This window comes from Dendrobates tinctorius, unplaced genomic scaffold (assembly GCF_039654945.1).
Source record: "Dendrobates tinctorius isolate UK_male_01 unplaced genomic scaffold, ASM3965494v1 ptg000376l, whole genome shotgun sequence".
Taxonomy (NCBI): domain Eukaryota; kingdom Metazoa; phylum Chordata; class Amphibia; order Anura; family Dendrobatidae; genus Dendrobates; species Dendrobates tinctorius.
The window spans coordinates 243,082-268,081 of NW_027362042.1; the positions used below are offsets into that span (position 1 = coordinate 243,082).

The following is a 25,000-nucleotide window of genomic DNA, read 5'->3' on the forward strand; positions in this document are numbered from 1 at the left end:
TATGTCTTTCATACTGCCCCCTGTGCCTCCAATCCTGCCCCCTGTGCCTCCAATCCTGCCCCCTGTGTCTCCAATCGTGCCCCGTGTCTCCAATCGTGCCCCCTGTGTCTCCAATCATGCCTCTGTGGCTGCGGGCCTGCCCTGGGCCGGGGCCATGCTGGAATGCTGTGGGCTGCCCTGGGCCCTGTTTGGTGTATGGTGTGGCTGCGTCGGGCCCCCCCTTCCTGCCCTGAGACTACTCACCCTGCTTGCCTGACACATCCACCTGCATGTCCGGGCACGCCACCGCCTCTTCTCATCTGGTCTGCGCCTCACCGACCGCCGTCCACCGTCTTCTGCTCCCAGCCACCAGGCACACCGCACACGCTGCTCTGCTCCGGAATGAGGAAGTGGAGCAGAGCAGCGTGTGACGTCAGATGCTGGCTGGACCATGATGCACCGGGGCAGGCCGTAGCTTAAAGCTACAGTGCCTGCCCATTTCCTTTTGCTGGCTGGAGCGCTTATGAATATAAAGCGGCAAAGCCTGCTGCTGCCTGAACAAAACATCGGGGGGCCCGAGCACGCAGACCGGGCTGCCAGCATGCTCGGGGCCCCCCCCCACTAATCACTGGGCCCCATACACTAGTAAGGGCTGTAATGCCCCGATTGCGGCCCTGGGCGTGCCTCACCTGACCAAGATCTGTTGCAAGCGCCACCGGTGCGTCTCATGCTCAAGGGGATGCACTAGATCTAGCAACATTATGAGGACCTTACTGCGCTTGCGTCCCTCCCAGGCACAGATGGCACTTGCTCAAGATCTCGGTTAGGTGAAGCAGGGCACTGAAGAGGCTTTCTTAGCCAGTACACGTCATTTCCAGAAGTGATGATCACCCTTCATTATAATACTGCTGCTCATACTTTGCTGTGTCCTGAGTGTCCATGATGAGCAGTGGGCATCCTCTGTGTAGCCCTTCTCCCCCCCCGTAACTTACTACGGACTATACTGAAGGTTTGTGATTTCTTCTCTCACCCGTAGTTGTTAAGGAGATGGCACGCAGCAGACGTAAATCTTCAGGGCTCCGTGTTTTATTAATCAATGTGATAGATCTGCAGTGACGCACACATCCACTCCTGAGGATGAATGACTGCGCTCTGCAGATCCCGCAGGATAATGACCCATCGAGTATTAATGATATCCTGCCGGCACACAGCGCGGGAATCTTATACACTGCGGAAAATAAGTATTTGACTCACTACCGATTTAGCAGGTTTTCCCACCCACAAAGAAAGGAGAGGTCTGTAATATTTATCGTAGATACACTTGACCTGTGAGAATCTTAAAAATAAAAAACAGAAAATCACATTGTATGATTGTTACATAATTAATTTGCATTTTATGCATGAAATAAGTATTTGATAAAAAAAAAAAAAACCAGAACTTAATATTTGGTACAGAAACCTTTCTTTGCAATTACAGAGGTCAGATGTTTCCTGTAATTCTTGACCAAGTTTGCACACACTGCAGGAGGGATTTTGGCCCACTCCTCCATACAGATCTTCTCCAGATCGTTCAGGTTTTGGGGTTGTTGCTGGGCAACATTGAGTTTCATCTCCCTCCAAAGATTTTCTATTGGGTTCAGGTGTGGAGACTGGCTAGGCCACTCCAGGGCCTTGACATGTTTCTGAGAGAACCACTCCTTAGTTGCCCTGGCCGTGTGTTTTGTGTCATTTTCCCGCTGTGTCAGTGCGCAGGCGTCGGGAGAGGTCTGGCGCCTGCGCACTGCAGTATTCTGCTCTGCCCTCAATAGGGCAGAGCAGTGCACCTGTGCTGGAGCCACTACAGGAAGGGAAGAAGAGGACGGCATCATATGAAGATGGGAGGCGCCGGACCGGACCGCCGCCCCCCCCCCCCCCCACGTGAGTATAATCTAACGTGTTTTTTTTTTTTTTTTCAGGTCACGTCAGGGGCTTGCAGAATGCTGTAGATAAGCCCCTGATGTCAATGCCGGCAGCTGATAGTGCAAAAAAAGGGTGACAGATTCCCTTTAAGACTTTGGACCCAGCTCTCTTCAGTTCATTGGTCCGGTAGAGTTGTGGGCTGATTCCATGAGGTGAGATCTCATGGAGCCCCAGACCAAGGAAGATTGACATTCATCTTGTGTTTCTTCCATTTTCTAATAATTGTGCCAACAGTTGCCTTCTCACCAAGCTGCTTACCTTTTGTCCTGTGACCCATCCCAGCCTTGTGCAGGTTTACAATTTTGTCCCTGGTGTTCTTAGACAGCTCTTTGGTCTTGGCCATGGTGAAGAGGTTTGAGTGTAATTGATTGAGTGTGTGGACAGGTGTCTTTTATACAGGTAACAAGTTCAAACAGGAGCAATTAATTCAGGTAATGAGTGCAGAGTAGGAGGGCTTCTTAAAGAAAAACTAACAGGTCTGTGAGAGCCAGAATTCTTGCTGATTGGTCGGTGATCAAATACTTATTTTGGGCAATAAAATGCAAATTAATTATGTAAAAATCATACAATGTGATTTTCTGTTTTTTATTTTTAGATTTTGTCTTATATTTGAAGTGTACCTACGATAAAAATTATAGACCTCTCCATTCTTTGTAGGTGAGAAAACTTACAAAATCATCCGTGTATCAAATAATTATTTTTCCCCACTGTATGATCCCACTGAGATCGCAGGTCCTGTCTTTAGGGAAAAACCCAGCCAAACATTAATCTGCTGGGAGAAATGTATCCCCCATCCAGTAAAACACCCTTTACTGTACCACATACCTCCCTCCTATGTTTAACCCTAGAGGGGTGGACACATGACATACAGTGAACTCTGGACAGGGCATCTGCATTCCCCTGTAGTCTGCCTTCCCGATGTTTTACTGAAAATGTAAAATTTTGCTGGGACAGGAACCACTTGGTGACTCGGGCATTCCTCTCCTTAGCTTGACTCATCCATGTAAGAGGGGAATGATCTGTCACCAACCGAAATGTTCTCCCCAGCAAATAGTAGCGCAATGACTCCAGTGCCCACTTGATGGCCAGGCACTCTCTCTCCACACTACTGTACCTGGTTTCGGCTGGGGTAAGCTTCTGGCTTAGGAAACTAACGGGATGCTCTTCCCCGTTAACCTCCTGAGACAGCACGGCACCAAGCCCTATCTCAGAGGCATCAGTCTGCACAACGAACTCTTTTGAAATTTGGAGTGATCAGGACTGGTGTACCACACGGTACCTCTTTTAACTTTGTAAAGGCCCCCTCTAACTGATCATTCCAGTGAACCATCACAGATTTCCTAAAGGCGAGGTCAGGGTCGCAAAAGTTGGGAATGAACTGCCTGTAATATCCCACCAAACCTAAAAAGGCTTTTACCTGTTTTGTTGTGAGGGGACGGGGCCAGTTCTGAATTGCCTCCACTTTGTTTACTTGAGGCTTGAGAACTCCTCTCCCAATGACGTAACCCAAGTAACGAGCTTCCTCCAACCCTATGGAAGACTTGTCGCAGAGAGTCTATCACTGCCTGTACTTTTACTAAGTGACTTTCCCAGTCGGTGCTGTGCACAATAATATCGTCTAGATAGGCTGAGGCATATCGGCAATGGGGACGGAGAACAATATCCATTAATTGCTGGAACGTTGCTGGTGCGCCATGCAACCCAAAGGGTAACGCCTTATACTGGAACAGCCCCTCGGACATTACAAAAGCCGTTTTTTTCCTTCGCCTCCTCTGTTAGGGGTACCTGCCAATAGCCTTTTGTGAGGTCCAGAGTTGTAAAATACCGTGCCTGCCCAAATCGCTCTATCAACTCGTCAACCCGAGGCATAGGGTAGGCTTCAAACTTTGAAATGTCATTAAGCTTTCTAAAATCATTCCAGAATCTTAGAGACCGATCAGGCTTGGGTATTAGGACTATTGGGCTGGCCTTCTCACTTTGGGACTTTTCTATGACCCCTAACTGTAGCATAGTTTTCACCTCTTCCGAGATGGCTTGTCGCCGGGCCTCAGGCACCCGATATGATTTTAGTCGGACTTTGGCCTGTGGCTCCGTGACATTGTCATGTTGGATTAGGGAGGTACATCCAGGGAGCTCCGAAAAAACATCTGTATTCCGGCTAATGAACTCCCGGACCTCCTGAACCTGTCTAGGAGACAAAGTATCTGCAATTTTGACTGCGGGTTGGGCTTCTCCTGCCTCGCCCAGAGGTAATGGAGCCTTCTCCATCTGAAACGCAGGCAGCGGACTATCCCCGTCAAGGTTTTCTCTATCTTTCCATGGTTTAAGCAAATTAACATGGTAAACCTGTTCTGGCTTTCTCCGTCCTGGCTGGTGTACCTTGTAATCTACTGGCCCCACCTTTTCCATGATCTCGTAGGGTCCCTGCCACCTTGCAAGGAATTTGCTATCTACGGTAGGCACAAGTACCAACACCCGATCCCCAGTGCTTAAGGTTCTTACCCGAGCCTCCCGGGTATAGACCCGACTCTGTGACTGTTGTACTGCCTCCATATGTTCCTGGACTAAGGGTAGGACTGTCTCCATTCTTTCTTGCATTTTTGCAACATGTTCTGTCACACTTTTGTGGGGGTTAGGTTGGTTTTCCCAGGCCTCTTTGGCTATATTGAGTAAGCCCCATGGATGTCTGCTGTACAATAGTTCAAAGGGCAAGAACCCCGTAGATGCCTGAGGCACCTCCCGCACTGCAAACAACAAATATGGCAATAAGAGATCCCAGTCCTTCCCATCTTTGGAAACTGCCTTTTTTAACATGCTTTTCAGCATCTTATTGAACCTTTCTACCAGACCGTCTGTTTGGGGATGATAGACCGATGTGCGCAACTGCTTAACATTTAGCAAACGGCAGAGTTCCTTCATAATTTTTTACATAAAGGGGGTTCCCTGGTCTGTTGAAATCTCTTGAGGAATTCCCACCCGCGAAAACATACCCATGGGTTCCTTGACTATAAGCTTAGCTGATGTGTGGCGCAGAGGAATGGCCTCAAGATATTGAGTAGCATAATCTAGAACAACCAGGATGTGTTGGTGTCCCCTTGCTGACTTATTGAGAGGCTCCACCAGAACCATTGCCACTCTCTCGAAGGGTACTTCTATAATTGGCAAAGGCACCAAAGGACTCCGAAAGTGAGGCTGGGGACTGGTTACCTGGCACACTGGACAGGAATTACAGTACCGTTTAACTTCTTCATGGACCCCTAGCCAGTAGAACCGCTGCAGAATTCGGTCTAGGGTTTTCTTTTGGCCCAAATGCCCACCAAGTACATGCGCATGCGCTAAGTACATTACCAGCCTACGATATGTCTGAGGTACGAGTAACTGTTTTACCAGTTCCCCGCATATTTTCTCCACTCGGTACAACAAATATTGGTGTAGCTCAAAGCGTGGCAGCACTGTATCTGCCCCAGGTTGTTGGGGTTCCCCATTGACAAACAATACATTTTCTCTGGCCCGGGCCAAAGTAGGGTCTCGGAGTTGTGCCGTACCAAAATTGTCACCTGACACATTCAAGTCTGACAACTCGGGTCTCGGCGGCAAGTCTTCCACCTCTCCAGCCAATACTTCTATGGGAGAATTCTTCCCCCTCGTCCAGCAAAGGGAAGGTTACCCCTACCGCCAGCACTTCTTCCTCCAGGCCACCAGGTTCATGCCCTACTTCTGGAGAATGTAACCTGGTTGCCTCTGGTGCCGGCAGTTGCTCCGTGGGTGAGACAACAGATGGCCACAGCATAGAAAATAAAGGAAAGTCTCTTCCAATTATCACCTCATAATACAAATTAGTCACAATCCCCACCTCGTGGCACCGACTCCCCGCTGGCGTGCTGATCACCCCAAGTGCAGTGAGATAGTCTTTTAAGTCCCCATGTATACACAAAACCCCAATTTTCCGACCCGTATACTCGCTGGTTTGTATCCAGCTGGCTCGTACCAGGATGACAAGACTCCCTGAGTCCAATAGGGCCACAGCCGGGGTGCCCTCCGCTTCAACCTGACACAAATGTTCCATATTGGGACATTTCGGGGTGCCCATTGCACACATCAGTTCGGCATAGTGAGACTGGCGGTACCCAAAGTTGGTGTTCATGGGCTCAGCCAGGTGGGGGCAATGAGCTCTCATATGCCCTGGTTCCTGGCACTGCCAGCAGATTATGGGGCTTCTTACTTCCCCAGATAAGTTCTGAGCGGCCTTCCTGGGCTCCGCTCGCCGAACCAGAGGTGGAGACTTAGGGAACCTTCCTGTTACCTTCCGGGGAGTCCCTCCCTGTAGCTCTTTGGTAACCCCATACCTTTCTATGAGGTCTATCATCTGCATGGCATTAGTAGGGGATGCCTGTCCGACCCATGTCTGGAGGTAGGGGGGCAAAGCCCTCCAAAACTCATCAGTCACTATGCGGTCCAGCATGGCCGTGGGGGACAACACCTCAGGCTGCAACCATTTTCGTAAGAGGTGCAACAGGTCGTAATACTGGGACCGAGCCGGCTTGGAGGGGGTAAACTCCCACTGGTGTACCCGCTGAGCCCGAACTAACAGATTTACCACAAGACGTGCCAGTATCTCACCCTTGACGACAGTGTAGTCCGCCCTTTTCTCCGTTGGTAGGTCCTGATATGCTTTCAAAGGTCCTGGGGACAGAAACGGAGCGATGATTGCTGCCCACTGGTCCCGCAGTAGCTTCTCTCTCTCAGCGACTCCTTCGAACATCTCCAGGTACGCCTCCACATCGTCCGACTTCTCCATTTTGGGAACCGCTGTACGAACCGCTTTCCGGACATCATGGATTCCCCGGTTAGTTCCTTTTGTCTGTGCTGTCGTGATATGCTGTATCAACAGCTGATTGGTCTCCTGCTGCTGCTGCATAGCCTGCTGCTGCATAGCCTGCTGTCGCATGGCCTCCTGCTGCTGCTGCATAGCCTGCTGCTGCTGTCGCGTGGCCTCTATGAGCATTTTGACCGTGGCCTCCATTTCTGGAAAGTTCCCCTCCTGGATCTGTGCCACTTGTTTCACCCAGGACATAGGCTGGGGTACAGATCAAAAATAAGCAAAAACAGCCTGGCCTCACTGCGTTTGCCCGCATTCAGTCCACCAATTGTAGGGATTCGCTCTGGTAGGTAATGGCAGGGCTGCAGTAACGAGGCAACACACAGGCTTAAAGTCTAATTTCAGTGGTTTAATGTCACTTTGCAAACAGCAGGTTAACAGAAAATAAGGGAAAAACATAAATTTTCTCCAGCTTGGAGAACCACTGGTCCCAGACTCACCCTTTGCACGGGACGGGCTTAACTAAGCGGCTGTCAGGTCCTGCGGCATCCGCCAGGTGCCATTCCCAGGGTTGTTGAGAGTCTTGCTGCTATAGTCCTGCAGCACAGGGATCCTGTATACAAGTTCAGGCTAAGTCCAGCCAAGTTCCTGTGACTTCCAGACACACTCACCATGTGCCAAATACCATCCTCCATTACATAGCCCATAACCCCTCCCAACGGTGAGGTAGACAATGGCTCATCACATGACCATGACATCATCGCAGGTCCTGTCTGTAGGGAAAAACCCGGCCAAACATTAATCTGCTGGGAGAAATGTATCTCCCATCCTGTAAACCGCCCTTTACTGTACCACACCCCGTATACACAGGGTAACAAGAGCACAGGGCATACATGTTCTTGTAGTCCACATTACCGCTGCTGCACCGTAGACATATGGGATGTCTCTTTGGTGTCCCTCATGAAGTGGTGACCATTACTTGAGAAATCGCCTCACATTGGGTAGTGCTGGATCTTCTTTTCCACAGGCTGCGGAGCATTGATGTCAGGACTGTAAGGATCTATAGTTCCAGACGTTGTAGAAACTGAATTTGTGGTGCCTCAGCAGTACATATGAAAAGGTGCAAATTGGGTGTTAGTACATGAAGTAGCAAACAAGTGCAATAACAGGGCTTAATGACTGACAGCCTGGTACAGGGGGAGAGGGCACCCTGCCACCGAGAGCTTGCAATCCACAAAGGGAGGTAGCCAGAGGCAGTAAGCGAGGTAAAGCCTGCAACTTTCAATATGTGACCAGTTGGGTGGGTTTCTAGGTTGTTTTTGCATGTGGCGGAGAGTCTCACCAGTTTGAGTAGCAAATTCTAGAGTATGGTAGATGTACGACAAGGAACCAAAAACAGCAAAGATGGAGGAGGTCTTCTGAACCCTGGAGATTAAAGGATTATTCTCAAGATCTTAAATGGTTAAAATTGCAAAGTGCTTGGAAAAACAAGTAAATATGCAATTTACTTATTAATGATGTTCTCCATTCTCAAGAACATAGGGACTATTAATTCTATTGTGTACTGCTCATTGCCTGGATACTTGCCACTGCTGCGGTTTATCAGAGGTGGCCGGTCTCCCAGGCAAGGAGCGCAAGTTTGAAAGCTCTTCACTATGAAGCTTGTAAGCGCTACTCTGAAGCTGACTGATTGCTGGATGTGGCCAGTTTCTGTGCCCTTGCGTCTCTTCAATGCTCTCAGCATGGGAGATCGCACAGTTTGGGCCAGTGGCATAATGAACGTGCGCAACACGTCAAGCAGGAAGCCAGGAGTCTGAGGAGCGGTGTGTTAGGTGTCGAGTTCCCGCCGCTGCACATGGGAAATCTCAAACCATGTCCGCTGCGGTCTCCCATTATTCTGCGGCCGCAGAGGTTCCTGCTCAGCAGAGACGTCGGTCCCAGCGACTTGCCCGGGCTAATGCTATGTGTTTGGTTGCTGCTGCCGCTCCAGGCTCAGCTATAGCATCATGCATTGGTCAGCGGCGAGCAGAAGCTCCTGGGACTAAGTCCTACTTTTCTCCTACTGAGCATGCCCGTGGGACGACCTCTCATTGGAGGTCGAAGGTCACAAGCTCAGATCCTATTGCTGCTCCGATTGGACCACCGGGAAGGTCCCGGAAGGCTGCAACTATAAAAGGTTTGCATGGCTGCCTGGCTATGCACTAATATAGAAAAAGATTATAGACCATGTGGAGTGAGTGTGAACTTAGCCTAAGGCCTGTTTCACACATCCGTTTTTTAGCTCAGTCGAAATCCGCCAAAATGGCGGAAAACGGATCCGTTGTCGGATTGAAACAAAGAGAGAGAACGAGAATCCGTATAAAAATGGATCCGTCAAGATCCGCCGGTAATGCAACTCAATGGGAAAAAAAACGAATCCGCCAACAAAAATGTCGGATCCGTTTTTTTAGCAAAACGGCGGATTTTGACTGATGGTGACAGACGGATGTGTGAAAGAGGCCTAAGAGTTTTAGCAAGTTCAAAGGTGAGAAATGGTCAGATTCTGGAGATGTTTTTAAGATGCAGGTGACATGAGTGAGTGATCGGATATAGGGAATGAAGGAAAGTTCTGTGTCAAAGCAGGTGTGCTGCTTGGGAGTTATGGTTGAACCTTCCAAGGTAATTGCAATGTCATGTAGAGTTAGGGTAGTAGAGGAGAGAAGCGCAAGAAGTTCAGTTTTCGAAAGATTCAGTTTCAGATAGAACATGATGTTATGGACAGCGGACTAACAATCACTGGTATTTTGTATTGGGATGTGGATGAGGTCAGGAGAAGTGTATAATTGGTTGTTATCTGTGTCAACACTAAGCACAGGGTGCACTACAATGAGTCAGCAATAATACAATAAAAATCAGGGTGCTACATCATGCACGGAAAGGAGAATCTGTAGAAAAAGGCCAATGCATATAAACTGTGCACATCTGCAATAAGATATATCCAAAAACGCTACTTTGTCACAAGAGCACAAAGACAATTAAAAACCTATTTAAAGCATGAACTTCACACCCCCAGATCATATCTCATGTACATAATGCACTAAACAGTAAATTAGCAAGATGTAAATACGGTATAAATCAATTGCAATATGAGTCAATAACCAGGCAACAGTGTAATATGATATAACACCGTATTTTTCGGATTATAAGATGCACTTTTGTTCCCCCAAATTTTAGGGGAAAGTGGGGGGTGCGTCTTATAATCCAAATCTGTGTGCTGCTGTGCTACAGAGTAGGGGGGAGGGTACAAAAACCAAATGAAAAAAACCTTGCTATAATTAAATAAGTAAAAAGCAAAAGTGCATTTAAATCATACAGAGTTCTTAGTAATACTGTATTTGATCAAACATAGCATAAAAGCCATCCCACCATCGACAAGGTGACTGTGGTCGGGGCGGTCCTACACTGTCTAGTATTAATAACCTTATCATGTGTCAAAGTTGACATCTGTGTGAATAAAGGCCCCGTCTCACTAAGCAATCTCGGTAGTGAGACGGGTAGCTGAGTCACAACTTTTGTGACATAACAGCGATCTCACCAGCGAGATCGCTGTGTGTGACAGCGATCAGCGAGCGGCCCCCCTGCCGGTATCGCTGATCGCTGCAAGAAATCTCTGGACATTTCTTTTGTCGCTGGTCTCCCGCTGGCCAGCACGCATCGCTGTGTGTGACAGGCGGGAGACCAGCGATCAGGTGTAAAAAAATAATAAAAAAAATAAAAAATATAGTTATTCTCACCTTCCGACGTCGCGTTCAGCCATCCCGCCTCTCTCCACGCTCCGGTCCCAGTGATCCTTTGCATGAATGACCGCGAGACTTTGTTATCCCGCGAGACTGTGACATCTCGCGGTCATTCGTGCAAAGGATCACTGGGACCGGAGCGGGGAGAGAGACAGGATGGCTGAACGGGACGTCGGAAGGTGAGAATAATATATTTTTTATTTTGATTCTATTTTTTACAGGATGGCCAGCGATGCCGGGCGCTCGGCATCGCTGTGCTGATCGCTGGTGAAGCTGTCTGTGTGACAACTCACCAGCGATCACATAGCGATTTACCAGCAATCCTGACACCTTCATATCGGTGTCGGGATCGCTGGTAAGTCGCTTAGTGTGACGGGGCCTTAAGGGCAGACAAGGACCGGGTCCCAACCACTGGACACCAGTCAGGGGAAGCCCTTAAATACAATTTCCAGCTCAGGAGTGGGAGGCCACACCCCAGTTTGTACAGAATGCAAAAATACAAAGAAAAAACACAAAAATTGAGCTTGGTTTGAGTTGGTATACATGCAACATATAAATGCATGTTCACATGGCCAAAAAGCATACAAAAGACATGCTGCATGTGTACCAACTCAAACTCATTTTGTCTTTTGTAGGCTTTTGTATGCTTTTTGTGAAAAATGAGGATGAATGAACTCATGGAGATCAACATCCAACACTGCGGAGACACCATCACATGTTTCTCAACACAGTGATTCTAGAGCAATGCCCCCATCCCTTATGGGAAATATGCAAAAACATGCAAAACAAAAGCCGCGGAGACACCATCACATGTTTCTCAACGCAAGCAATGACTAGCCAGGTCTTTCCCCGGGAAGGAACAACCACGGGAAGGGCAGTCTCCAAGTAAGGAAACCACCTATGCCAAAACATGGTATCCATCCACAGACAGCTGTTTCGGGGTATTGCCCCTCATCAGTGTGGAGTAGGAAACTGGCTAGTAGGAGCAATGCCTAGTAGAAGACTGTGAAAAATGAGGATGAATGAACTCATGGAGATCAACATCCAACCCTGCGGAAACACCATCACATGTTTCTCAGCACAGTGATTCTAAAGCAATGCCCCCATCCCTTATGGGAAATATGCAAAAACATGCAAAACACACATGTATGCTTTTTGGCCATGTGAACATGCATTTATATGCTGCATGTGTACCAACTCAAACCAAGCTCAATTTTTGTGTTTTTTCAGAGTAGGGGGGGGGGTGGCCCGCTCTGGCGTGATGTCAGGGGGCTGGGGTGGGCTGGCTGCGGGCTGCAGAGACAGCAGGTGGTCATGTGCTCCCGCTCATTAGGCTCATGTAATGTTCACTGCACCCGCTGTCCATCACCTTGGTGCTGAAGCCGTGCCGAGTTGGTAGACAGGGGAGCGGTGCATATTACATGAGCCTTCACTCTCCCCCCGCCCCGTCACTATATTCACCTTCTGATGATGGCTCCTGCTTCCAGCATCCCCGTTGCTCTTCCTGTGTCTGTGCTGACATCCTCCTGCGAAGGTGCGCGGCAACAGCTGCTCATTCAGGTAGTTCATTGTAGCTTTAGGACCTTCCGTCACGTGACCAAACCAATAGGTGTTAAAGGCTGTGAACCCAGTGCAGGCTTACCTGCACACCTGGGGCTTATGATTGTGGCCTCTCCCTGGTTCTGGGAAAGGCTTCTTATAGCCTCAGGAAGCTCCTATCCCCGTCAGTTATACTTTAGCCCTTGGCATAGTGTGTGGTGACCCCTTAGTGTGTTTGTGCTGTGTTCTTGTTTATCTGATACTCTGTGTACGACTCGGCCTGTTCTCTGGATACTGCTTGTTGGATTCTGCTTGGTACCTTCTATGTCTGTTTGGCTTTGACCACTGCCTGTCCCCGACTCTCCGTTCTGTCTCATCCCTGGTACTTTACTGTTATCTCTGTGTATGACCCGGTTTGTCTGACTTTGAGAATTCCTGTATTAGTGTTCTGCCTATCTCTGACAGCAGGATGCTAAACCCCGCCCCCTTGTGGTCACATGACCGTAGGTCCTTCAATGCTCACTGACTAGCTTCTCCAGGTCCTGTCTGCCTGAACTATCCGGCTGTGTCTGACCCCGGGCCCCTCTGCAGTGTGGGTGAGTCCTTGCTCAGCGATGGCTGCACGCCGACCTTAACAGGACCGTGACATACATATATATATATATATATATATATATAGTATATACACAAAGATTATTACATATATTTTTGCTAATTCTCCATTAATTTGTCTTATACAAACTATTTCTTGAGTGTAAATAATTTCTTGTGGCTGAGTGTTTATTCATTGCTTTTCTTGGTCAGCGGTGATTGGAGAGTCTTTACTGGCAATGAGCTTGGTGCCCTTCTCGGCTGGTGGATCTTTACATGCTGGAAAGAGCAGAACCCGGACCCAGGTGCGGTGAAGAACGTGTACATGCTGGCGAGCACGGTTTCCTCTAAGATCCTCCGAGCCATTGCTCTGCAGGAAGGCTTTCACTTTGAGGTACTCTATACCCGGGCTCCCCTCTGTCCCTTAGGAGTCACCACTATAATTTAATACATGATATCCTCATTACCGTCTTCTCTTCTTTCCAGGAAACACTGACCGGATTTAAGTGGATGGGAAATAGAGCGAAAGAACTGATTGACCAGGGGAAAACGGTTTTATTTGCCTTTGAGGAAGCCATAGGTGAGAGCTGATGGCGTGTATTGGAGCATGTGCAGCGGGTGGGTCGATATGTGTAGAAGTTGTATTATTCCTCATTGGTTTCTCCAGTTTTCTTTCTTGCAGTGTTTGTTCCAGGGATTATTTTTAGGGATCTGATAATTAATCCTACATTTGCAGGGGTCGGCCACGTTATCTTTATTTTATCCCGTGTATTGGGGACATGACTGTGTGGCACTTACTCACATATAAGTACTATAGTTTCTCCCCTCCTGTGAAGCGCTGCCTGCTTGTTATTGCTGCCTTCCTCCCACACCGTGCCATGTTGTCCGATGTCAGCTTACAAATGTAATTTCTCTGGTTAGCCAATAAAGCTATCACTCCTTGAAACTTGTCTCAATTTTTTGGGACATAAGTATTTACATCGACATTTAACGGGGCATTTTGTATACTTACAACTGAAGACCTCCCTTGCTGGTTCCCCGTTCTCACATTAGACCAGGTTCTTCAATCCATCAGCCCCATGTCCTACTCTTACTCCACCCATGTCTTGTGTTCCAGGTTACATGTGCTGCCCTCTAGTCTTGGACAAAGATGGAGTAAGTGCTGCTGTTATCGCTGCAGAAATGGCCAGCTACATCGCAACTAAAAACCTCACCCTGTCTCAGCAGCTCAGTGCAATTTTTAACAAGTAAGTTCTCTATGGATTGTATATACTGTCTCCTGTACAGCACCAACATATGTCACAGCATTGTACACTGACACTAGGCAAGCACCATGCCTTGTCATTATAGTCAGTATTCATGATAGAGAATATTTTACTAAGCAATTTAGGAAATATATACAGTTGTGTGAAAAAATGTGTGCCCCCTTCCTGATATTCTATTCTTTTGCATGTTTGCCACACTTAAATGTTTGTGATCACCAAACCAATTTAAATATTAGACAAAGATAACACAAGTAATCACAAAATGCAGTTTTTAAAGGGAATCTGTCACCTCATTTTTGACCTATAAGCTGGCGGCACCACCGTCGGGCTTATCTACAGCATTCTGTAATGCTGTAGATAAGCCCCGATGTAACCTGAAAGACAAGAAAAACGAGTTTGATTATACTCACCGGGGGTGTAGTGCGGTGGGTGTCGCAGTCCGGTCCGATGCCTCCCATCTTCTAGCGATGACGTCCTCCTTCTTACTTCTGCCGCAGCTCCTGCGCAGGCGTATTTACTCTGCCCTGTTGAGGGCAGAGTAAAGTACTGCAGTGTGCAGGCGCCGGACCTCTTTGACCTTTCCCGGCGCCTGCGCACCACAGTACTTTGCTCTGCCCTGAATAAGGCAGATAAAGTACGCCTGCGCAGGAAGCCGCGGCAGAAGTAAGAAGGAGGACGTCATTACTAAAAGATGGGAGGCACCAGCCCGCACCGCAACACCCATTGGACCAGACCGGACCCCCAGGTGAGTATAATCTAACTTCTTTTTCTTACCTTTCAGGTTACATTGGGGGCTTATCTACAGCATACAAAGAAAGGATGCACTCTATCATGCTAAAGCATGTCAATGTTGAATATATGTAATTTGAATAGCAATACAGCTTTAAAATATTAAGAAAAAATATATGAGACGCTTAGCATAAAATTTGGCCAAATATTATCTGCCCACCAGCCAATGTCAAGTCGGTCTCAAATCTGATGGGTACCTTCACTCTGCATTACAGAATGCTGTAGATAAGCCCCTGATGGCGGTGCCGGCAGTTTATAGGCCAAAAATGAGGTGACAGATTCCCTTTAAATTAAGGTTTTTATTATTAATGGAAATAGAAATCCAAACCTACAGGCTCTTGTGTGAAAACGTGATTGCCCCTACACCTAATAACTGGTTGGGCAACCCTTAGTAGCAACAACTGCAATCAAACGTTTGCAGTAACTGGCAATGAGTCTTTTACAATGCTCTGGGGGAATTTTGGCCCACTCATCTTCGCAGAATTATTGTAATTCAGCCACATTGGACGGTTTCTGAGCATAAATCGCGTTTTTTAAGGTCATACCTCAGCACCTCAATCGGGTTAAGGTCAGGACTTTGACTAGGCCACTCCAAAGTCTTAATTTTGTTTTTCTGAAGACTTTCAGAGGTGGACTTGCTGGTTTACTTTGGGTAATTGTCCTGCTGCATAACCAAAGTGCGCTTCAGCCTGAGGTCATGAGCAGATGGCCGGATATTCTTCTTCAGGATTTTTCATAAGACCGCAGAATTCATGCTTCCATTTACCACAGCAAGTCTTCCAGGTCCTGTAGCAGCAAAACAGCCCCAGACCATCATACTACCAGCACCATCTTTTACTGTTGGTATGATGTTCCTTTTCTGAAATGCTGTGTTACTTCTATGCCAGATGTAATGGGACATACACCTTCCAAAATGTTCTCATCAGTCCACAGAGTATTCTCCCAAAAGTCTTGGGGATCATCAAGATTTTTTGTGGCAAAATTGAGACCAGCCTTTATGTTCTTATTGCTCAGCAGTGGTTATAGTCTTGGAACTCTGCCATGTAGGCAATTTTTGCCAAGTCTCTTTCTTACGGTAGAGTCATGAACACTGACCTTAAAGGGAATCTGCCACCCTACTTTTCGCCTATCAGCTGTGGCCACCGCCATCAGGGGCTTATCTACAGTCCCTCTCAGTCCCGAGATCACCATCAGCGCATGCGCCGCCCCCGGACACAGCGCCGACGGACACCCGGACACCCCTGCGGCCTACACCCGGTAAATGTCGGCAGAGCCTTGGACTGCTGCACAGACCCCCCTGGCAGCAGTACAGCCCCCCGGTAGCAGCCCGAGCCCTTCTGGCAGCAGCACAAGCCCCCCTGGCAGCAGCACGAGCCCCCCTGGCAGCAGCACGAGCCCCCCTGGCAGCACGCTGCACATCGGAGCACCCTTTCATCCCTTTCTGCGGCCTGCCGTATCACCCCACTCCTGCCTCCTCCAGCAGCGACCCTGGGACCCCGCTTCACCGCAGCCACCACCCCGGGTAAGCAATAAGACGCCTGGATTATAAGAGGCACCACCATTTTATTAAGAAAAAAACTTTTTTTCCTATTTTTCTCCTCAAAATTTGGGGTGCGTCTTATAATCCGGAGCGTCTTATAAAGCGAAAAATACGGTAACTGCTGGAATGCTAAAGGTCTGCAATGCTGGAATTGCTGCAAAGGGAGCATTCTGTAGTTCCAACAGTTTTATTGAAATGAAAGCATCATTTAACATGAGATACATTCATATTAAAGTACAAGGATCCCCTCGCAGGGGGAAATACATAGAAAAAAAAGGCACCTAAGGTCATACGGTATCCTTGACTACAAAATCTTTGCTTAGAATATGTGTAGAAAAACAATTATAACACAACTAAGTTAGACTTAATGGGATGGGGAGGGAAAGTGGGGGGTTCAAAGTGAGTGTCGATAATGCGAGATACACAAACGTGGGGCGCCAGTGTACCTGTTTCAGATTCTCTAATTGTAAGGAGCTACTACCATGCCAATATATTATATGCACGTTTCCTTTTTATCGGGGAACTGAATCCCCTAACATTGTGTGATAGTACCTTATACATTAAGTATGCATAAAGAGACTCTAATGAAATTTCTAATTAAACTACGGCCTGGAACAGGCATTTTCACCTTTGTCACATATCCTAAAATATTTTTACATCTCATCGACACTCTTGTAGGGAAAAGAGGGACGGGAGGGTAACAAGAAATACAACAACAAGAAAAATGGTCGCAACCAATGACCAATTTGTGGGCTATAATGTGCTGGTCCACTATCAGTAGGACCAGAGGCAGTAATAGCCAAAATGGAGTGGCATACTTACTCCAGGGGCACAACACTCCACTAGTAGAAAAAGAAAACAATATTATTCATAAATTGTCATTAGAAACATCAAATAGCAATACTATCAGAACGATAACGCAGCATCTTGGTCGTTCTTTGAGAATATTCCAGCACATTCGTCGATAGTGGACTCAAGAAATGGGCTATTTGTTGTGCTGTGATTTATTGAGTCTGGTATGGCGAACTTCCATCCACTCTCTGCGCGGTCTCTGTCTCTGTGGTAGGGCTCCCGAATCAGAAATCGGGATGCCTGCCTTCTCCAGTGCTTTTCTCCCTTCCTCAAGATTTCTTGGGGAATAGGTGGTGTTGCCATAGGAGAAAATTAAAGCATGTGGGAATCCCCACCTGTACTTAATCTTTGCTTTTATTAAGGCCAGAGCTATGTCTTTCATGGCTTCTCTCCTTATCAAGGTTGCCGGGCAGATGTCAGGGAACAGAGATACGGTATCTGGGACACCTGGTAAATTATTCAGTTTACGAGCTGTGGATAGAAACAGGTCTCTGGATTCCTCATGATGCATTTTAAGGACAACGTCCCTAGGTGAGGCATCAGATTTGGGACCTCCCAAAGCCCTGTGAATTCTGGTTATTTTTAAAGAATTAGGATCTTCTTGGGGCTGGAGGGTACAGAAGAGGTTTGAGGCAACCTCCATTAGATTGGAGCTACTTTCCGGTAGTCCTTTAATTCTGATATTACCTCGGCGAGATCGATTTTCCAAGTCTTCACACTTTAGCTCTAGGAACTCGAGTCTAGCATCTTGTTCCTGTAGTTGTTCACTATTAGGTTCTGCGGCATCCACTGTGTCATCCATTCTTCTTTCCAAATCGTTGGTTCTTTGAGCAATATCCTGGTTTTGCTGTGTGAAGTTGCTGAAGGCAGAGGATAATTCGGCTCTGAACGTTTTCTGAATGGAAGTCAGGAGATCCTCCATTGTCATTGGAATCATGTTTGTTGGAGTAGTCAAGTTAGTTTGCTGTGACCTCTGGGGGGAGCTCCTGGTGTTCAGTGAGGTTGATTGTGACCCTGACATAGTGCGATTAGCTGATTTTGTACGTTGAGTCATCAGTTGTGTGATCGGACGGGTATTGTTTTCTGACGAAACAGACTTTCTGGGACGCATTGCTCAGTGACCTCCTGCGTTCTGAAATTTATCGCATGACAATTACTCATATAGATGGGTGCATATTTGTGCCCGTAGTGACAGATCTAGTGTTCCATAATTATAGTCCACCAGGATCGTCCATGCCCTCCGTGTTGGATTTTAGCAAGATATGGGGTATATTTTATAGAACAGAGTATGCCTCTGGTGCAGTTCTGCTGCAATACCCCTTTAATATCACAAGAGCAAGGGGGCGCGTGAGCCTATAAGTCAGAGCAACATCCCAAAAAAGGGGAAAGGGAAAAAAAACTCTATCCTCCTTCTTTTTAAATATGGGCAATTGCGTCAAATGGCCAACAGAGGGAGTCTCACACCTTTATACATAAAATAAGGTATCTATGGAGATTGTATTAACTCTTAGGCTGGGTTTACACATAGCGGAACTCTTGCGGAAATTACCGCTAGAATTCCGGAATTCCATTTCGCGGGAAAATCGCATTTTAAATTCTCGTGATTTTCCCGCGGAAAAACTAGCTTTTTGCAATCGTAATTAGCTTGCAGAATTGCTAGCGTTTTCCAAGCGATCTGGAGCATCGCTTGGAGAACTGATTGACAAGTTGGTCACACTCGTCAAACATAGTGTTTGACGAGTGTGACCAACTTTTTACTATTGAGGCCGCCTATGCGGCATCAATAGTAAAAGATAGAATGTAAAAAATAATAATGAAAAAAAAAAATATTGTTATTCTCACCTTCCGATGTCCCGCGCAGCCTTCCCGCCTCTCCACGCTCCCGGTCCCAGTAATCCTTTGCGACAATTACCGCGATGACGTCTGTTCTCGCGGGATCGCGTCGTCTCACGGTCATTCGCGATGACGTCGCGCGAATGACCGCGAGAACGGACGTCATCGCTCGTAAAGGCTTACTGGGACCGGGAGGGTGGAGAGAGGCGGGAAGGCTGCGCGGGACGTCGGAAGGTGAGAATAGCAATATTTTTTACTTTAAATTCTATTTCTTACAGGGATATGGTACCCAAAGCCTGGAGGACAGTCTCCTCTCCTCCGGACAGTGGGTACCATCCGCAAATGTTCTGCTTACTTTTCGCATGGTGTGCACAGCCACATGCGGAAAGTAAGCAGAACAACGCATTCCTATGGGTGCGGGATCGCCGCGATTCCACTAAATTAATGAGCATGCTGCGTTTTTTACCGCAAAGCGATTCCGCCGCGGTAAAAACCGCAGCATTAGCACAGCATTGCGGAATCCCATAGGAATGCATGGGATGCTTAATTTTCACGTTTTTGCTGCAAAATCGCGCGGTTAAAACCGCCACGGAAACGCGAAAAAACGCCAAGTGTGAACTCAGCCTTACAGTCTCGTAGCTTCTCCTTTATCTGGTGACAAGATAGAACACACAGCCCTCCAACAGTCAGGGCTGGGAGACAGCAAGGCTCCTGCAATCTTCTCAGGTGCTCTGCTGAGCAGGGAGGATCCTACAAGTGGTCCACAACCTGGCTCCTGCTGTCCTTCCCGCTATTAATTAAATGAAATTTTCCCCGATTTGTTAAGGTTAAGTACCTGTTTGCTGGAGGGTCCAGTGTTTTGTGCCTGAGGCAATTTTCCTGTTGTGGCCTGGTGGGGCCTCCAGTGAAGCAGATGGTTGTCCCTGGTGTTTTTCAATCCAGAGCGGTGTCTCTTATGTCTCACGCCGCTCCTGTGGTGCCGGAAGGAAAGCTTTAGTTCCGGGTACTATGGCAATGCCTAGGTAACTATAGCACAAATGTATGAGTTCTGTATATAATCCATGAGCCGGCAGGGCCTAGATCAGGCCTGTAGCAGTGAGAAGAGGCCTAGGCCTCAGTCCTGAAGTCTCTCTCCAGTTCCAAGTAAAAAATCTCTGCTTGTAAATATCCGAAACAGTCCAAATTGGGCTCAAAATGTTCTGTATCAAATCCTTAGTAGGATCCAAAAGAAAAATTGAGTTTTGAGTGATTTTTGGTCGGGATGGGAGTAGATTCAGAGGTTATCCCTCAGGAGCTCTGCCTTTCTTTAGCTCACATGTGCTATGTCCTAGGCCACACCTCCAGTTTTATCGTTTTTGTAGCTTTTTTTAAGTGTATTCACATCAGGGCAACTCGCTGCATTGTGTTTTATTATTGTGATTAATTTTTGTTGTTTACCCTCATTGAGGACACCAGCCCTGTGAACAGCTTCAGCGAGCAGCATCAGCTCAGACAGCAGCCCGGCAGCAGCCAATGACAGCGCTCCCCAGACTCCAAAGGGAGCATTCTTTGACGAAAGCAAAGCTTGAAGGAGAAAATTATTATTTAAAATAAAAATCTTTTTTTTTTTCGAACCTTGTCAATGTCTGGACTAGATTTTAAATTCATTTGGCAACTGTGGCCAAGCATGGCTGACAAATGCATCCTAATTTACACCACAAAAGTGGCGTCAATTTTGAGAGTAATACAAAAATGTAAATCAGCCCCTGACTGACGTCCATCACTGGCATTGGAGCACAACAATTGAATAATGCACCAGACTCATTAAGGAAGTGCAGGAATTTTACCCTGGTGTTCTGCTCCTTAAAGTGGAGGTCCGTGACTTTTAATATTGATGGCCTATCCTTAGGGCCCCGTCACACATAGCGTCTCACCAGCGATCCCGACAACGATATCATCGTGTCAGGATTGCTGGTGAGCTGCCAAACAGGCAGATCTCAGTAGCGATCAGCACCAGCGACGACGAGCGCGGGCGTCGCTGTGTACCTTAGATACCAACGCGCTGGTGCAGGGAGCTGGTAACCAAGGTAAACAGCGGGTTTCTAAGCACCGCTCGGCACTTAGAAACCCGCTGTTTACCTTGGTTACCAGCTCCCTGCACCAGCGCACTGGTAACTAAGGTACACAGAGGGTTTCTAAGCGGCGCGCGGCACTTAGAAACCTGCTGTTTACCTTGGATATGAGCTGGGAGCTCCCTGGTCGTTGCTCTCCCGCCTGCTACACGCAGCAATGCGTGCTGGCCAGCGGGAGACCAACGACCCAAAAAAAAAGTCCAGAGCTTTCAAGAACGATCAGCGATACCCGGCAGGTCGCATTCGCTGATAGATGTCACACACAGCGATCTCGCTGGTGAGATCGCTGTTGCGTCACAAAACTTGTGACTCAGCAACGATCTTGCTAGCGAGATCGCTGTGTGTGATGGGGGCTTTAGAATGGGTCATCAATATCTAATCAGTGGGGGTGCAACAACCAGTATCTCTGCCGATCTGCTGTTCCTGGTGGCGGCAGCGGCCAGTGATGCTGAGTGGTGCAGCCGGGAACTGCACATCCGTCGTCCGCCCATTGATTCACACGGTGTGGATATTCTGTACCCGGCCGCGGACACTGTTCTGTTGACCGAGCTGTGGTGTGCAGGTCCGCAACGCGGCACATCTGGCCAGCATTGGGAAGAGCTGAGCGGTTGAGTGATGCACCCCCACTGATCAGATACTGATGACTCATTTTAAGGATAGGCCATCAGTATAAAGGTCCAGGACAACCCCTTTAAGACTGGCCTAGAAATTAGTGAATGTGTCAATAAATCAGGCCCTAAGAGTATTCAGTATATGTGTACGTGCAAGTCTGTCTTCCATGCTTGCACAGACAGGTCAGGTCGCTGTCTTATATGTCCGTCATATCTCAGACACTGTTATCCCCCGTTATCAGTATAATGATCCTTATAATCATCAGTTATATAACCAGTTATAATAATTTTCATGACTTTAACAGGTATGGCTATCACATAAGCAGGAATTCCTATTTTCTATGCTATGATCAAACTACTATCCGAAACTTATTTGACAACCTCCGAAGCTACAATGGAGACGCCAAGTACCCCAAAATGTGTGGAAAATTTGAGGTGACCGGAGTGCGTGACCTAACCACAGGGTACGATGACAGCCAGCCCAATAACAAAGCCGTGAGTATCTTCTCTGTGTGTCCGCATTAATATTATAGAGCCTTTATTACAATAGGCATTTAGTGACTTTTTACATTCAGGGCACTTTAAAGGGGTTGTCCAGGTTTGAGATGAAAGTTTGCACTCACTCTAGCGAGCATTGCACGCTGTCAGGATCTTCTGGTGCCAGCGGCAAGAGCGAAGGTAACGTGACCACAAGTAAGCGAATTGCATACTTACCGTCCACATTCCAACTAAACGCGTCCTGAATACATCGAGGCCGCTCACGTCTAGTCTGCACGGTACTGCCCAGTCTTTCCGAAACAGAATATTCTGTGTTTCCTTGCATATTTGTGCCCCCATTCATCATCCAATGACTACTTTTCCATCATTGTTAGTGAATAAGTTCTATGAGGACACATGAGACGTCTGTGCCCCCCACTGGTGCCAGGGTATCCTAAACCTCTTGTGCTTCATCAGACAGGCGCTGGGTCAGATTCGTGTCACACCGCACATCTCATTAGTTAATGCACGGCAGTGGTGAGAGTGGGGGGCACATATATTCCAGGAATGTCTTTTGTTGTAACATAGAAACACCCTTTAACCCCTTCCTGACATGAGACGTACTATCCCGTCCATGGGACCCGGGCCCCTATGCCCATGGACGGGATAGTACGTCTACCGCGATCAGCGGCGCCCACGTGGTGAGCGCCGCTGATCGCGGCCGGGTGTCAGCTGATTATCACAGCTGACACCCGGCACAATGTGTCAGGGGCGGTCACGGACCGCCCCCGACACGTTAACCCCTTGCACACCACGATCAAACACGATCGCGGTGTACCGGGAGTTAAAGGGAAGCATCGGCAGGGAGGGGGCTCCCTCCGTGCTTCCCTGAGCCCCCCACGGCAGCGCAGTGTGCAGCGCTGCTGCGGGGGACTCCTTTCCTCCAAGCCCCCGATTCCAAGATGGCGACGGGGGCCTTCGGGGGCCTGCAGGAAGCTGGCTTCCTCAGTGCCTGCAAAGCGCAGGCAAGAGGAAGTCTTCTTCAATGCCTGTGACAGATTGCTGATCTGTCACAGTGATCTGTGATGTGACAGATCAGCGATCTGTCACAGGACAGTGATCTCCCACCTGGGACTATATAATAAAGTAAAAAAAAAAAAAAAAAAAGTGTAAAAATAATTTTAAAAAAATCGCCAAATAAATTAGTAAAAAAAAAAAAATATATTCCCCAATAAATTCATTTTTTGAAAATAAAAAAAAAACAAAACAATAAAAGTACACATATTAGGTATCGCCGCGTCCGTAACGACCCGCCCTATAAAACTGTCCCATTAGTTAACCCCTTTAGCGAACCCCTTAAAAAATAAAAATAAAAAACGAAGCAAAAAATAATGATTAATTATCATACCGCCAAACAAAAAGTGTAATAACGCGTGATCAAAAAGACGCTTATAAATATCCATGGTACCGCTGAAAACGTCATCTTGTCCCGCAAAAAACGAGCCGCCACACAGCATCATCAGCGAAAAAATAAAAAAGTTATAGCTCGCAGAATAAAGCGATGCAAAAATAATTATTTTTTATATAAAATAGTTTTCATTGCATAAAACCGACAAAACATAAAAAAACGACCTAAATGAGGTATCGCTGTAACCGTACTGACCCGAAGAATAAAACCGCTTTATCAATTTTACCGCACGCGGAACGGTGTAAACGCACCCCCCCAAAAGAAATTCATGAAACGCTGGTTTTTGTTCATTCTGCGTCCCAAAAATCGGAATAAAAAGCGATCAAAAAATGTCACGTGCCCGAAAATGGTACCGATAAAAACGTCAACTTGTCCTGCAAAAAATAAGACCTCACATGACTCGGTGGGTCAAAATACGGAAAAATTATAGCTCTCAATATGTGGTGATGCAAAAACTATTTTTACAATAAAAAGCGTCTTTCAGCGTGCGACAGCTGCCAAAAATAAAAACCGCCATAAATAGTAAATCAAACCCCCCGTTATCACCCCCTTAGTTAGGGAAAAATAATAAAATTTAAAAAATGTATTTATTTCCATTTTTCCATTAGGGTTAGGGCTAGGGTTAGGGCTAGGGTTAGGGCTGAGATTAGGGTTAGGGGTGTGTTGGGGTTCGGGTTGGAGTTAGAATTGGGGGTTTCCACTGTTTGGGCACATCAGGGGCTCTCCAAATGCAACATTGCGTCTGATCTCAATTCCAGCCAATTCTGAGTTGAAAAAGTCATATGGTGCTCCTTCCCTTCCAAGCTCTGCCATGCGCCCAAACAGTGTTTTACCCCCACATGTAGGGTATCAGCCTACTCAGGACAAATTGCAAAACAATTTTTGGGGTCCAATTTCTCCTGTTACCCTTGGGAAAATAAAAAATTGGGGGCAAAAATATCATTTTTGTGGAAAAAAATGATTTTTTTATTTTCACGTCCAAGCGTTTTAAACTTCTGTGAAGCACTTGGGGGTTCAAAGTGCTCACCACACATCTAGATAAGTTCCTTAGGGGTTCTCGTTTCCAAAATGGGGTCATTTGTGGGTGTTTCCACTGTTTAGGTACATTAGGGGCTCTCCAAAGGCAACATGACACCCGCAGACCATTCCATCAAAGTCTGCATTCCAAAACGTCACTACTTCCCTTCCGAGCCATGACGTGTGTCCATACAGTAGTTTTCTCCCACATATGGGGTGTCAGCGTACTCAGGACAAATTGGACAACAACTTTTGGGGTTCAATTTCTCCTATTACCCTTGGGAAAATAAAAAAATTGGGGACTAATTGATCATGTTTGTGGAAAAAATACGATTTTTTTATTTTCATGCCCTGGCATTATAAACTTCTGTGAA

The 25,000-nt window shown here is 47.2% G+C and overlaps 1 protein-coding gene across 1 annotated transcript in view; it reads left to right on the plus strand.

Moving 5' to 3' along the window:
* The window catches only part of PGM2 (phosphoglucomutase 2), an 89,359-nt gene that overhangs the window by 59,698 nt on the left and 4,661 nt on the right, over positions 1–25,000 (plus strand). Inside the window, exons 9-12 of the mRNA XM_073563007.1 lie at positions 12,877–13,057; positions 13,150–13,243; positions 13,781–13,910; positions 21,970–22,159. Coding sequence (XP_073419108.1) covers positions 12,877–13,057; positions 13,150–13,243; positions 13,781–13,910; positions 21,970–22,159 — 595 coding nt within the window. The remainder of the gene's footprint in view (positions 1–12,876; positions 13,058–13,149; positions 13,244–13,780; positions 13,911–21,969; positions 22,160–25,000) is intronic.